General features: G+C 47.5%; 1 protein-coding gene across 1 annotated transcript; it reads left to right on the top strand.

The window, feature by feature from the left end:
* The first annotated feature begins 364 nt into the window (after window positions 1-364).
* Window positions 365-8,591, top strand: BCL7B (BAF chromatin remodeling complex subunit BCL7B). Its single transcript, XM_074189428.1, has 6 exons — window positions 365-564; window positions 3,708-3,783; window positions 4,575-4,671; window positions 6,230-6,400; window positions 7,139-7,218; window positions 7,439-8,591. Exons 1-6 carry the CDS (start codon window positions 473-475, stop codon window positions 7,529-7,531), a joined length of 609 nt encoding a protein of 202 aa, XP_074045529.1. The 5' UTR covers window positions 365-472; the 3' UTR covers window positions 7,532-8,591.
* Window positions 8,592-15,957: the final 7,366 nt, after the last annotated feature.

Below are 15,957 nucleotides of genomic sequence, written 5' to 3' on the forward strand. Positions count from 1 at the left end.
ACCTCGGAGCGGGCACGGCACCGGGCTGGCACCGGGCTGGCACCGGGCTGGCACCGCGCGCGTGATTTCTAGGACCCGCACTCACACACACTCGGGTGCGGGGGGCGGCGCCGGCCGGGCGGGGCGGGGCCTCGAGCTTCTCTCCCCGCCCCCGGCACGTGCCCGCCGCCCGGCACGTGCCCGCCCCGCCCCTCCCCCTCCCGCGGGTGGGCGCGGCGCGAGGGCCGGAGAGCGGTGGGGGCGGGGCGGGGCGGGGCCTCCCGGGGGCCGCGCAGGCGCGCCGGGCGGAGCGCGAGCCCCGCGGGGCGCGCGCAGGAGGAGGGCGCGGAGGCGGAGGGAGGCGGGGAGGGCGGGGGCGGCGCCGGTGACGCGGCTGAGGCGGCGGCGGGCGGGTGGCGGCGGCGGCGCGTGAGGCGCGCGCTTCTTGGCCGTCCTGGGAGCCGAGCCGGGCCCCGCCGCTCCCGCCGCCGCCATGTCGGGCCGCTCCGTCCGGGCCGAGACCCGCAGCCGGGCCAAAGACGACATCAAAAAGGTGATGGCGGCCATCGAGAAAGTGCGGAAATGGTGAGGAGCGCGGGGGGCGGGCGCCGGGGGTGGGGGAGGGGCGGGGCGCGGGGCCGCGGCCCGGCCGGAGCGGGGCGGCCCGGAGGGTGGGCGCCGGCCGGCCGGCGCCGGGGGCGGGGGGCGGGGGGAAAGGGGAGGGAGGCGGGGCCGGCGGCTGCCGCGCCTGCGCCGAGGAAAGGGACGCGCCGGCCTCGGCCAATGAGCGCGCCGCCGGCGCCCGGAGCCGCCCTCGCACGTGACGCCGGGCCCGCCCCCTCGGAGCCGGTGATGCTCCGGAGCGGGGCTGCCCGGAAGGCAGGTGCGGCGGGGGAGGCCGGCGGGGCCCGGCCCGATTCAGCCCGCGGCCCGCTCCGGCCCCGGGGTCCCCGGCGGGGGAGCGCCCCTGCCCCCGGGGTCACCGTAGTGCCGGCTCCGCGGGGAAGCCCCCCCTTCGAACCGATCCCGAGTCCTCCCCAGCAGCCCGAGCCCCCCGGGTTACTTGGCCCCCCATCGGGGTGTCACTCGGAGAGCGGAGGCCTCCCAAGGCCGCCGAGCCTTACTGTCGCCCGGCCTGGCTTTTGTGGACATCTTTCCCGCAAGACCTTACGTGCTTTCCGCCTGCCGGTTTGTGGAGGCCAAAGAAACCTGCCTTCGGGGCTGGCCTCGGGGAGGGAGCGGCGTGTGAGCGCCGGAGGACACACGGACGTGCCAGTCACTTTCCCACGGAGACTAAGGCCATGAGCCTCCGAGCTCATCCTAAATGTTGAGTCTTTTAGCTAGTGGGAGACTTGCTGCTCTAAAAGCTAGCTTTGACACAAAGGAATTTTCTCTCGGCCCTGGCACTTTCCTGCTTACGTTCTGGGATCTTTAGACTTTGAGTAGTCAGGCTTTTACATTTTAAAAATGCCCACGCTGAGGCTCAGGTTCTGACTATTGAACCACTAGTGGCAAGACGAATCAGGGTGTTCAGATACTGATATTGGAGGTCTTTGGGCAAGCTGGGCTTCAGCAGCAAAGTGAGGGGATTGCTCTGGACTGGCAAGGACGGAGCCCATTGTGAGTTGTTCTTTTTTTTATTTTTTAATTTAGGTTTTTGCAAGGCAAGTGGGGTTGTGGCTTGCCAAAGGCCTCACAGCTAAGTAATTATTAAGTGTCTGAGTCCGGATTTGAACCCAGGTCCTCCTGACTCCAGGGCCTGTGCTCTATCCACTGCACCACCTAGCCACCCCCTAAATAGTTACTGAATAAGTGACCACGAGCAGGTCATTTCATCTCATTTCCCCCTCTCTTCTGAACATAGGTAGGTTCCTTTCCCCACCAACTCTCTTTTTTTCCATTAAGAATTGAATTAATGAATGAGATGTTTGTGAATCTTTTAGCTCTTTAACGTCAAGAAGTTATAAGTTTGGAATTTTCAAATTTGCTTATCAATCTTAACTTTATCCTTAAAAAAAGGCCATTTGCTCCTGGAGCCATGGTTTTGTCCCCCCCCTTTTTTCTCCCCCCCCCCCCTGAACTATATTGACATTTCTCACACATGAGACATAACAATAAAATGTTGGTATTTTGTTTTCTTCTATCTGGGCAGTGAGTTTTCCTCTAGCTTCTGGTCATGTAATTGGGGAAAAACTACACAAATACTAGCCTTTAGAGCAGGAAGTCTGCCACTAACTAAAAGACTTTCAAAATTTAAGATGAATTCAGAGGATCATAGCTTGTTAATTGGAAGGGACCCTTACAGGCTGTCTAGTCCAAGCCTTTAGCTGTGGAGATGCTATAACTGGGGCCCAGGGACAGGAGGGAATTGACCAAGGCTAGGAGAGTGTCAAAAGCAAGATTTGTCTTCCTAACTCCAAGTCAGCACTGGGCACTAGAATCATATCTAGTCTAATTCAAACTTGAGAAGACTCTACGTAATAATTTATCTAAAATGTTTCCCATGGTCTATCTTTTACGAGGCTTCCCTGTCAACAAATTTAAATTTGGAAATTCCGTCCTTTTTCTTAGTCTCTTTTCCTCAAGCCAGTCCTTCAGAAACTTGGACACTGATGCTATATTAAGTCATACTAAATAATCCCAGCTCCTCTGACCTAGGGTCCTTATGGTCTGAATGCTTTCCAGCTGACCAATGTCCTTACCCTGTAGCTCCAGGTGAAGTCTGGGGTTAACAAGATAGTGTTAACAGTGCCACCTCTCAATCCCCCACATTGCATTGACTCTTTCATCACCATTGCATTGCTGATTCATATTAAACTTATTGTCAGTTAAAACCCCCAGATCCTTAACAGAATGACTGCCTACCCCAATTCTTGATGAATAAATTCCCTTTATTTAAATTAGTCATCATCCTAACTCACATGTGTAGAACACTCTATAGTTTACAAAATGCTTTTCTCACAACAACCCTCCAGAGAGCTGAAAGGCTTCTCTGTTAATCACCTCCAGAGAGAGTGTATTTTTTTCATTTTACAAAACAGACAATATGTCGAGATGACTTAACTATGGTCACATAGCCAGTCATTTTGTAAAGCATTTTGGGGAGGCAGAAAGGCTGGGGAAGCCTCGGGGATCATTCCTTCCTGTCATCTCACTGGCTTGAGGCCAGAAGTGTTTTCTGATCACTTCTTCCTTTCCAGTTACTGAGCCCCTCCAGGGATGTATGTGGAAAAAACAAAAACAGAATGAAGGGCTCAAGTTGATGTTGTCTACTTAGAATACAAAATATACCCTTGTAAAAAGAAATGTTGTGGAGTAGGTGTTTGTTTTTTACTAGCAACTGCATAAGAAAACACAAATGAGTATCTTGCTTTCCTGGGGGAAAATGGGTCTCAGTGCTCCCTGATCCCTTCCAGTTCTGGCCTTGGGAGGTTGAGTTTGGAAAGGGGTTTCTCCTTGTTGCATTCTAGGAGAAGAAGAAAAGAGTTTGTACAAGTCGTATTTCACTAGGAACAGCTTCATGTTGGGAATGTGGCCAATAGTACTTAGACATAGAACTGTTCCAAGATGAGGCTACTTTTTTGAGCAATATTTATTTAGTAGAAACAGAACATTCTTACTGGAAGGAACTGCCTGGGAAGAAGCTGGAAGAAGAGAAAGAGGGAATGTGATAATCTCATGCTCCTTTTCATCTCCTTGGTCAACTCTAACCAGTGCCTTCCTTTTAGGGAGAAGAAGTGGGTAACTGTGGGTGACACATCCCTTAGGATATTTAAATGGGTGCCAGTAGCGGACAGCAAAGAGGTGAGTGTAAGGTTTGCAACCATAGTTCAATTTTTCCTGCCTTCTCATTTCTGTATTAAGATTACTCCTGGGGGCAGCTAGGTGATGCAGTGGATAAAGCACCTGCCCTGGAGTCAGGAGTACCTGAGTTCAAGTCCAGTCTCAGACACTTAATAATCACCTAGCTGTGTGGTGATTACTCCTTACCCTGACCAGTGATAAGACTAACATTTTAGTCAATGTAGACTATTTCTCTATAGAGAAGGGATGGACCTGGGGAGGAACCTGGGGAATCATTTATTTAGAGGTGGAGCCTAAAGAGAGGAGGGAGGGGCTCCTGGGACCTTGTTCCTCCACTTGGCCCTTGGCTGGGGATCCAGTCTTATTTGTTTTTTGCTTACCCCCCCTCTCTGTCTGGGCCAAGAAGAAAAATTTGTGGATTGTTTTTTTCTGGAGCTTGTTTATTTGTCCTCCTAATCTTTAGAGTGAGCTCCTTGAGAGCAGATACTGTTGTATCTTTCCTTATAGCCATGGTACATGGACAACTGGCCCCCAGTAAGGTAGGCTTAATTACCCAAGTAGCTACTTTTTGGCTGACTGATTCTTGACTGAAGAGAGGTCCCACCGACAGAATTGGAAAGTCAGGGCAGAAGACATGACCATTCTTTTCTGCTGCTGCTGCCAGCCCCAGTACCTAGGCCCCTTTTCCTGGGTCCTGGTGTCTTCTTCCAGGTGACAGCAGCAGACTTTGTGAAACTCAGAGTGATTCTTCCTCCTGCCCGAGGCTGACCTCTTGGTGTTTCCTTTTCCAGAAGGAGAAATCAAAATCGAGTAATTCAACGGCTCGAGAGCCCAATGGTTTCCCCTCTGACACCTCTGCCAACTCTTCTCTCCTTCTTGAATTCCAAGGTAAGTTCTGATTGCTTTTACCAAAGGGCTTCTGTTCTGCTTCTTGGCCTTTTATGTTCAGAGTGGCCAAAGCCAGGGCTTCTCCATGCTACATGTGCCCCTGGATGGGGGGGGGGGGGCAGAATTCCAGTCCTGATCATTCAGGAACTGTTTAGTAGGGGAAAATCAAGAAAGACTTACGTTTGGTGAGGGACTTTATGTGGTTAAGGCCATCCTTAGATCTCCCCCCCCCAAAAAAAAAAAAAACTTAATGCTAGGAGAATGAACTGTAGCTGGGCCTGGTTCACTGTGTGACTTTAGGAACTGCTGAAGGACCTGATCGGTTTGGCCTTGGGGGAGAGGGGTTACATAGAGAAAAAAATAGAGAGATTTTAGCTCCATGTGAATGTGGAAACTTCTCTGTTCTTTTTCTAGATGCCTCAAATCCTACCTTTAGCTGGAGACCCTTTTCTTCTCAGATTCAGTCTCCCCTGCTCATATCAGGATGACCTAGTTATTTACTTGAGCATTCCTCCTTGAACCCTGGGAATTAGTTTTTACTTTCTTTGTATGCTAGTCCTTACTGCTCACACCCGTGATGAATCTTAAATGGTCATTGATCATTGGAAGCCTATCATGCCAAGAATACTCTTAGAAAATCAAAGTTAAGATGAGTAACAGGATTTTGCTCTTACAGTCTTACTGTCCCTGGAATGAGGACCTATTCAAGTTGAAGGGTGTATCTAATTCCCTACAATAGTCAGAACCTGGTAATTAGATCAAAGATCTTTTGTTAACCACACTCCAAGAGGAGGTGTCCCTTTTGTTTACTTTTAATACTTGTAGGAGAAGCTTCCTTTCTTTTCCCAGGATGTGTGCCAGACTGTAGCTTCAACTCTCTTCATTTAGTAATTGTACAACCTTTTGTTCTTTGGGGTTTGGGAAAGTTCATCTTTTGTTTTGTGATTATCATAAATTTCAAGTAGAAAATTGCGTGAAAATGAGACCTTTTTCATTTGACTGGAGGAAATCTTGTAGTCAAAAACCATTCTTCATTCCAGTGGTTGTACATATTTACTAAAATGCCCAGATATGTATGTAACTTGTTCTACTCCTAAGAAAAACTTTCTGAAAGCCTGGCCTCTTTAGTAGTGGAATGGAGGAACGGACTGGACTGCTCTCTAGACACTGAGTTCCTTGTCACTGCAAGTATTTCAGCAGAGATGAAGAACCACCCAGCTATCTAACATTAGAGGTCATTCCTGCCAGAAGTGGGGGGTTTGAATTCTGTTGTCTGAAGTCCTTTGAGAGCCTTTGCTTGGGTGACATTTTATAAAAAAGACCAGGTCCATAGCCAAGAGGGAGGTCGGGGTGGACATTCTCACTCTGAGCTCACAGATGTAAAGATTACAAATCCATCTAGTGCCTATGCTGGCCCCAAAACAAGACTCCTTTGCATCAGTAGAAATGACAAACCTGATCATGCCCTGCAGGGCCCAGGAAAAGTCCAGTGCCTAAGGGGCCTGGCCTCCTTCCCACTGTTCTTTATGTTTCTTCCTCAATTGTACTTGACTTTCAGATGAGAACAGCAACCAGAGCTCCATGTCTGATGTCTATCAGCTCAAGGTGGACAGTAGCACCAACTCGAGCCCTAGCCCCCAGCAGAGTGAGTCTCTGAGTCCAGCGCACACCTCAGATTTCCGAACAGATGACTCCCAGCCACCCACATTAGGCCAGGAGATCCTTGAGGGTAAGTGCTGGTCTCCTCCAGAATAAAGCCTGAAGTGTGGAGGCTTTGGGAAGTAGGCAGGTGGAGGGCTCTCCAGGGATTCCCTGTAGGCAGTGGGCACTGTAGGGGTCATTCATTCCAGGATTTGCAGTTATATCATGATTCACAGTGAATATGAATGTCAATATGAAAATGAAATGAGAATAGAAAGTGTTCACTGCTGTGGGTGAGCAGAGGGCAACAGAATATGTGTCTTGGAGGAGGTGCCATTGGAGAATCAGAAGGAGCTGAAGCAGTAGGCAGAGCCTGAGAAGGGATCATTGGACCATGGATAGAGTAAAAGCATTGAGGCCTGGCCTGTAGGCCCAGAGGACTTGTCCACAGTTACACAGTTTACTTTTTTTTTTAAAGTTTTTGTAAGGCAAATGGGGTTAAGTGGCTTGCCCAAGGCCACACAGCTAGGTAATTATTAAGTGTTCGAGTGTTTGAGACCAGATTTGAGCCCAGGTACTTATTTTTTTTTTAAGGGTTTTTTTTTTTTGCAAGGCAATGGGGTTAAGTGGCTTGCCCAAGGCCACATGGCTAGGTCATTATGAAGTGTCAAAGGCCAGATTTGAACTCAGGGACTCCTGACTCCAGGGCCGGTGCTCTATCTGCTGTGCCACCGAGCTGCCCCCTAAACCCAGGTACTTCTGACTCCAGGGCTGGTTCTCTATCCACTGCGCCACCTAGCGGTCCCTTACCTTATTCCTTTTTCAGAACCATCCCTGCCTGCTTCTGAAGTGGCTGATGAACCTCCCACCCTCACCAAGGAAGAACCAGTCCCACTAGAGACACAGGTAAGGAAGGTCACAGGATCATCTAGTGCCCCCAAACTCTTAAAAGACAGCTGCTTTTTGGTATGGGGCATGGCCATGCCAGAGGTGGGCTGAAGAGAGCTTGTGGACCAACAAGGACCAGCGAGTAAGCTGTGTGTTAGGAGGGAAGACTCAGGCAGCAGGCCCCCAGACTGAGCCTGCAGGGATTCTCCTCTAACTGGCCCCTCTGGCTTCTCCCTAGGCTGCGGAGGACGAGGAGGACTCAGGTGCCCCACCACTAAAGCGTTTCTGTGTGGAGCAGTCTGCTGTGCTGCAGACGGCATCAGAAAGCTAGCGACACCCTGGTGTCCCTGCCCGCTTGGCCCCTCACCTCTATTTATTGAATTCTGGACCTGGCTGCTGTGTCGCTGGGGTAAAGGCAGGCATTGGGCTCCAGAGACTGCGTGTCTCTCAACCCCCTCGGCTAAAAGGCTGTGGTGGGGAAGGTGGCCAGAGGACTTGGGCTCATGGTGGCATCTCTCTGTCCCTGGTACCTGTTTGCTTGCTCCTAGGAAGAGGGCTGCTTCTCCCCCTCTGCTTTCCTTAGGGGACTCAAGCTGCAAGTGGGTGGCCCCAGGGTTCCCCAGGCTCTGGGCTCTTGACAGCCTCCAGGGCTGCAGGCTCCCCCCCCCCCCCAGCTGTTCTGAAGCCAAGCTTGAAGCATCAAGCCATCAGCTCTTAGTTATATGGCCTCTGCTCCTTGGGCCAAGCTGCTAGGTCAGTGAGTAGAGTGCAGAGAGGAGGGAGGACAGCACTTAGGGAGCTTAGGGAGCCTTGTGGGAAACCCTGCACAAAGCCCTCAGGTTCACAGGCTCTCCCTGCAAGGGCAAGAATAAAGCCCTTCAGCCTCAGGTAGGAGTGTGGCTAGGGCTGGCACTGGAGGGGAGGGGGCAGGGCTGGGTGTTAGGGCCTGATCTAGGCTTCTGAGGAAAAGGGGCTTCTTTACCACCTGATTGAGCTTGGAGGCAGATAACATGGATTTCCGTTTGCCTGGGCCCTTATGGGCCTCTTCCTCAATTGTCTGTCTCCCATTGGGTTCTCCCTGGCTGCTACTCTTTCTTTGCCTCTCTTTCTCTGCCTCCCCTTCCCTCACATGCCCCTTTCCTTGCCCTCCCCTCCCTTCTGGTGTAGCCCCTGACCCTAGTCCTGGGTCAGCACTGCTGCTACAGCTTATATCCCAGCAAGAGTATGAGGTTCTGGGAACACCAAGCCCAATTCCTCTTCAGCTCAGACTTTCTGGAAAGTTTCCTTTTCTTTGAAATCTGCATGTTGAATCGAACTTTGTGATATTATTTTTTGTTTCAAAAAAGAGAAGTTTAAGAAAATTAAAATGGGTGACTATGAGTGAAGACATATTTTAGCACTGAATAGAATATTTTTAAAATTAAACTATTTGAAATATATTTGGTTGTTGTGTGAATTCTTTGCTTCTTTTCCTTTTCTGAAGAAGGGCTAAGCTGCAGGGCTCAGAGACCTGGCACTCCTCGAAAAGGTGATTGACAAATTCTTCAAAGGATCATAGATCTGAATGAAAGGGACTTCAGTAGGCATCTTGTGTAATGTCCCCATTGAAAAATGGGGAAACCCAAGCCCCTGGAGGCAGCTGGGAGCTTTGACCCAACTACACCACAGTGAGAGAGAGAAGGACCAAGTAATGGTGATCACTGATCTCCAAGAGGAGAACTTTCCAGTCTCCAAGGAATTGAGGGTTTTTGTTGTTATTGTTGTTTTAGTTTTTGCAAGGCAATGGGGTTCAGTGGCTTGCCCAAGGCCACACGGCTAGGTCATTATTAAGTATCTGAGATCAGATTTGAACCCAGGTTCTCCTGACTCCAAGGCCAGTGCTCTATCCACTGCACAGGAATTGAGTTTTTGTAAATCAGAACTGTTGTGGCTGGTGCCTAGAGACCAGGCGGCCCCCTTAGCACAGCTAGGACCAAGTCAGATAAGAGAATATAGAGCCTGGAGGGACCTTGGAGATAAGGCAGTTCAGCCCCTTTAGTTTGTAGATGAATAAACTGGCTCTGAGTGGATGCTGAGGGACTTAGTCAAGATCATACCAGTGTCCCTGATAGAAAGGACTTTGACCCTCAGGCTTTTAACACTAAATCCAAACATTTTTTCCATTGGGTGCTACATAATGTCCTGGAATCCTTTCTCACCCACTGCTCAGCTTGCTTCTCACTAGTTGGGCTGTTTCTTTATAGTTATAAATGCATGTTATGTTAGCATAATTTTAAAACAAAAGTTACTTCTGATTAAATGGTTTCCTTACTTTGCATCTTTCTTTGGAAGAGATCTAGAGAATTTGAGGCAGCTGGCCTGGGAACCATGCTTTTCTACTTTTAAAGAGCCTCCCTTGGACCCTTGCCCTAACCACTGAAAAAGGCCACAGAAGTACTGGAGAATGACAGTATTGATTAAGTGCTGGCTGTAGACAAATCATTGTACTGAATGCTAGGGAGGAAGAGACTGCTCTCAGGGAGCTCACCTAATAGGGGAGACAACATTGTAGGTGCAAATCAGATGAAGAGGTCATCTTTAATATTAACCTTAAATCATTTTTCTGCTACTGACCTATTTGACATGCCAAGGACTTCAGGGTAGGGAAACTTTGTGTTCTAGAACTGGGGTTACAATGCCTGCAGGAGCCATTGCCAGTTGGCATGGAGTGAGGACCCAGCTATGGCCCTGGGGGAGTTGGAAGCAGGTTGGATCTATGCTCTGGGGGAGGTGAGACCCGGGGCCAAGGCATCTTAGGATGACCTACTTGTCCGTGCAGTTGGTATATAGTTGATGAGTACAGAAGATGGGGCCCCTTTCTCTGCAGTGATTCCTCCTTTTTTACTTTGCTGTGGGGCCAGGTCAGAAGGAGGCTGGTGTTTCTGACAGTCACTGCAGTTGCCAGAACTCTTCAGGGTTTTAGACTCTCTCCCTTGGGGGTCTGAGAGGAGGTGATAGTGGTTGAATTTGCCTGGCACAAGCTTCTCTTGTCTCTCTCAAGGTCTCTTTAAGATTCTAGAGGTTGGCCAGACCGCAAAGGGGAGAAGAAAATATTGAGGCCTTCCCACAATGCCAGCCTATGCTGGAGAAGGACTAATCTCCACTTCCAAAAAGTCCTTGGACTGATAATCCCTGCTTTAGGACATCCCAAAAGCTCAGGCAAATGCAAAAAGAAGTAAGAAGCAGCTCTACTGGGAACTGGATCCCTACCAAGCTATGAGCTATGAAAAAGCTCTTGAATACTTGGGTAACTGAGAAGTCCTTAACAGTCAAGTTGTGCTCTCTGTTACTCGAGTGTTTGGAGTTTTCTTGATAAAAAGATCCTGGAATGGGTCACTGTTTCCATCTCTGACTCGTTTTAAAGTTGAGGAAACTGAGGCTATTCCAGACCCAAAGCTATATACATTATGCCACCTAGCTTCCCCATGTAGAGTTGGAAGGGAGCTTAGAGAACCTTTTAGACACCTCCTTCGATTAACAGGTGAGAAAACCATTGCTGTCCTGAGAGATTTAAGTGATTTACCCAAGGTTCCATAGGCAGGATCAGTGGCAAAGCCAGGACTTCCAGGTCATCCTTTCACTCCAGTCTCGGCTCTCTTTTCCACTGTCAAAAAGTTGTGACTCAGGAGATCTGGCAAGTCAGGAAAAGAATTGTGTGTGTGTGTGTGTGTGTGTGTGTGTTTGTGTACACATACACAGATAGAAAAACAGTAGAAAAGACTGGTCTGCTAATAAATGATAAAATTAGACTTCCCTAGCCAAATTCCTACTCAGTTACTGAAAGAGAACTTAGATGAGCAAGTCACTCGGAGAACAAATTGTACTAGTTGGATAGAGCCCTAGTCTGAAGAGTTCAGAAGAGCCGAGTTCAAAATCTGCCTCAGTCCCCAGTGGAGTAACCCTTGGCATGTCATTGCATCTGTTTGCCTCAGTTTCTTCACCTGTAAAATGGGGGGATAACACCTCCAGGATTATTGTGAAGATCAAATAAAGAGAGCTTGGCACATGGTTTATCTCAATGTTGGCCTTCACTAATTACCTGTCAGCATCATATGAGGAAAGAAAATGCCCTGATTGTGTTTTGAGCAGGTACAGAAATCTTTATTTTTTTTCAATTTGTGACTCTAGTTGGGGTTTTCTTGGCAATGATACTGGAGCGGTTTTGCCATCTTATGACAGACGAGGAAACTGAGGCAAATAGGGGTAGGTGACGTGTCCAGGATCACATACCAGTAAATGAGACTGAATTTGAATTTAGGAAGAGGAGTCTTATGTTACATGTAGTGTGTTCTGTGCACTATGGCGCCCCCTAGACATCCACCAAAGCCATTATTTTACCCATAAATACATAGAATTAGTAAATATAAAATAGATAAGTTTACACATAGAACTTGAATCCTATCTTTCCAGCTCTAGCTTATAGAAAGTAGGCTCTCCCAGAGGACCAGGACTTCTTTTCTTTGGTGTGCTGTAGAAAGCAGGCATTTAATAAATGCTTTAACATTTCATATAATCAGAGCTTATTGTCTGATTTTTGTACACCTTATTTGCTCTTCCAGATCCGAGGGCTTTTTCATGTTACTTTATTTTATAGAACTGTGGGTTTGTTTTTTGCAAGGCAATGGGATTAAGTGAACTTCCCAAGTTCATACTGCTAGGTAATTGTTCATTTTCTGAGGCTGGATTGGAACTCAGGTCCTCCTGACTCCAGGGCCAATACTCAATCCACTGTGCCACCTAGCTTCCCCCTGGATCTGAGGTTTTGGTCACACTCTTCCCTTTATCTGGAACGCCCTTTAAAACTGAACTTAGATGGCTTCCTTGGTATCTCCAGAGTGGTGTTTGTGTGTGTACATACACAGAAAACACTAGAAAAGACTGGACCTTGATGCCACTATATATGCTTAAATATATATGTATATATACACACACACACACACACACACACACACACACACACATATATATAATATTCTAAGGGCAGCTAGGTGGCACAGTGGATAGAGCATTGGCCCTGGAGTCAGGAGGACCTGAGTTCAAATTCAGCCTCAGACACTTAATTACCTAGCTGTGTGGCCTCAGGCAAGTCACTTAATCCCATTGCCTTGCAAAAATAAAAATTATATTCTAGTAGAATGCTAAGATTTATAATGATAACAATAGACCAATAGACCTCTCTATTCTGCGTATTATCATTTTATGAATGAGGAAACAGGCTTGGAGTGGTTGAGGGCTCCTCAAAGGCAGGATCCAAATCTTCTCTGCCATCATGTCTGAGGCTCTTTCCACTATACTATACTACTGTATTACTTTATGAAAATGTAAATCTTCTAAGGTTAGGTTGCCCCTTCCTTATTTAAACTCTATCTCCTCTATTCTGCACAAAGTGGAAGAGAAGATCCATTAGTAAGTATGCCCATGATCATAGTGTGAAGGTGGCTGTTATAAATGGCTCAGAATCACTAAAAATTTAGTCTGGGAGGTAGCTAGGTGGGGCAGTGAAGGGTGGCAAGCCACTTGAGCAAGCCACTCTTAAACCTCCATTGTCTTAACTAAAATTTAAAGTAAATAAAACAGCTTAGTCTGGAGTGATTGAAATAGCTTTTATTAACTTTCCTGCAGGAAAGGACCATCTCCCCTAGCAGAGGAAAAACCCTCGAATTATGACAGTGTCTGGTCTTATATGCAATTTGAAAGGATTTCTCCTTCCCTTCAAGCCTGTCATTGGTCTGAATCCTTAGGGTTACAATCTAATAAATAAGCCCCTCTCCATACCACTCTCTTAATATGTTTTCCCTGCCCTGGTCATTATGCTGATGAGCATAGGGGAAGTGTATAGTAATATATATGGACATCATTAAGCAAGCATACTTTCAGAGATCAGGGACCTTAGGTCAACTCTGGACTAGATGGAACAGGCCTGGTCTGATCCTAGGTCTGATCAGGTTGGGAGACCCAAAGCAGGTTCTGCTTATCCCAGCAGAGAAGCTGGCACCTGGTAATTTGGACAAAGCCCAATTTATTACCAGGAACAACTCGATCACTCTTCATCCCGGTTCTGCAAAATGATTCATTCCCTCTTGCATTAGTCAGCATCTATTAAGGGTCCATGCTGTCCAGCCCTAGGCTAGGTCATAGCCCATAGCTTTTCGCAACTCACACTCAAGAATGGACACTACTAGTAGCCAGAAAACTTAACTGGAGCAGGCCAATGAATGGCCAGGGTCATAGATGATTGAGGATTCAACTCCTTTGGTCTACAGATTTGTTTGAGAATCTGTCTTCCAAGTCAGTGCATTGGTCCTGGCTTCCCCTCCCCATAAGGGTGGATTGTAAGCAGAGTTGAAAAGGAGAGGGAAAGGCCTGCTAGGTGTTTCCTGACCTCTCCTAAAGCCACTGCCTTCCTTCTATTGGTTCTCTCCCATATATCTGGTCCGTATAATTTTCTTGTAGTCCTTGACTAGTGCCCACCCCCAAGCATGCTGTTAGCTAAGCAGAGAGCATAATTAATGGAAGTGCCTGGTGAGTAGGGGAGTAGAAAGATCCAGCACTTAGGCCTGGGAAATAGGGTCGGCTTTATCCCTTAAGGCTACTAAAGAATAATGATTCTCTTGTGTCTCAACAAAAGAGGGCCCAGGGAAGTCACAGAGTAGCCTGGGGCCTTTTAACAGCTCAATTCTGCACCCATTGATTTTAAACACCTATATTGTACCTGGAAAAATACTAGCTGCTGAGAATACAAAGGTTAAGAGATCAAATAAAAAACATCAGTCATATTTAGTTTGAATTCTAAGGGAAATTCAACACAGAAAAACACTGTTCATCATAACTCCCAGCTCCTGGGGGGCCCTCACTCAGATCGAAGAGATGGAGAGTTCCTTCCAGAACCTCCATTTGTGGAGGGCACCCAGGTCAGCTTTTATCTTCCCAGAAGGCTGCACTTTTCTGGATTTAGCTATTTTGTTCTTAGGCTGATAACTTTTCCCCACCCCACCCCCCACTCTTTTCAGCTTTCTTTTAGGTGACTTCTTCCCCATTTGATTGTTAGCTTCTTGAGGGCAAGCACTGTCTCTTTCCTTTTTGTATTGCCAGTGTAGGCCCCTGCACAGCGGGGGAGGGGGGGGAGGAATAAGCATTTTTATATAACAACTATTCTCACCCTCTTCAAAGTAGGGAAACTCAGGTTTAAGTGTTATGCCCTGGGTCACCGAATTTGACCTCAAGTGCTTCCTGCTTCCAAAAACCAAGCCACCTCAGCAGCTTAATACTAATCAGTTTTGTCATCCAGGAGAGGCCCTAGAGAGAGGAAAAGAGCACCCATTAAGTTAAGGCCAAAAGTATTTTTGAAAACTCCATCAATTTTATTAAATCTCAAGAACTTTACAATGACAGCCTGCAAAATAGTGCCCTCCCCCATTGTTGGCATCTTCACGAACTCCTTAGACGTCAACAAATGATGGAGACAAAAGTTATTTCCCAGTACAGAATAAGAAAGCTTTGCTCCCCCCCAAAGTACAGGTTCATCCAGGCTCTGAAATTGGCCTTAGAAAGCAAGCAGTCCACTTGCCTACTCTGAAGAAAACACAAAGTAGGGAAGACCACAGGAGGTGAGCCTAGACACCAGGAGCGCTAGCTATTAGCTCTTGCTGTGATCTTTGTGGGGGTGCAGTCCCAAACTCACATTGCTAAGTCAAGGCTCTGTAACTGACTTTCATGACCTAGGACAAGAATACCAACACTCTCGGGCCTTTGGATTCCTCTTCTTATTAAAACATCAAGAGATTGGATAGGTGGTTTCTGAGCTTCCAGCATTAAATCTCTGACCTTGTGGAGAAAGTCCATTCATGATCAGCAAAGTTCACTCGGTGGAACAAACAGACCTTTTTATCATCCTTCATCAGATAAAATAGTCAAAAGCAACTCTGAAAACCCAAATTTGCTTTCCTTGCCTCAAATCTCACTTCACTTCCTCCTCCAGTCTAGTGACAGTGATTTTCCTACACTCAGGTCTCAAACTTGAATTATTCTCCTTCCTGTTCAGTCTGCAGTGTCTCTTTATTACAATGAGGGTCTGTTTGACTTTTCAAGCCCACCATCACTAGGGCCTTTTCTAGACTGGTAACGCTTGAGGCCCCAACAGACAATCCACAGTGCAGCTACTTGGGCCCACTGACTGTTCTTCCTATTATAACTGTCCATTTCCAGACTCTCTCCCTTTGCATTATCTCTCTCCAGGCCTTGGAAGGTTTTTCAGCTCTTCACCTTGGCCTTCTGCTAGGTAGCTTTTCCTGGTTCCCACCAGATGCCTTCCCTTAGGAATCATCTTCTGTGACCTGGCTTATTTCCTGGTCTTCCCTTCTCCCCATCATAGAAGGTCTGCCCCTTGAGGGCAAGAATCTCAATTTTGGCACTTCTTTGATATTCTGAGAGTTGAGGTCTGTGTCCCATATCAGGTATACTCTTCAGAAATGACTGATGATTGACAGGCTCACCCTTGACACCAGTATAAATGTCAGTTACTGTTAGTATTTAGCATTAATAAAGCTTTTTTAAGAAGCTAAAATGGGTGATCAATCATGGTTACATTCTCTTTGGTTTTAATTTTACTTCTGAGGGGGTCTCAAAAATGGACTATAAAAGATCAGCAGACTGACTGAAGGCAGTCACTAGAAGATGAGTCTGGAGAAAAGAAGGCTGACTTTCATTCTAGGGACCTTC

This window comes from Macrotis lagotis, chromosome 5 (assembly GCF_037893015.1).
Source record: "Macrotis lagotis isolate mMagLag1 chromosome 5, bilby.v1.9.chrom.fasta, whole genome shotgun sequence".
NCBI lineage: Eukaryota > Metazoa > Chordata > Mammalia > Peramelemorphia > Peramelidae > Macrotis > Macrotis lagotis.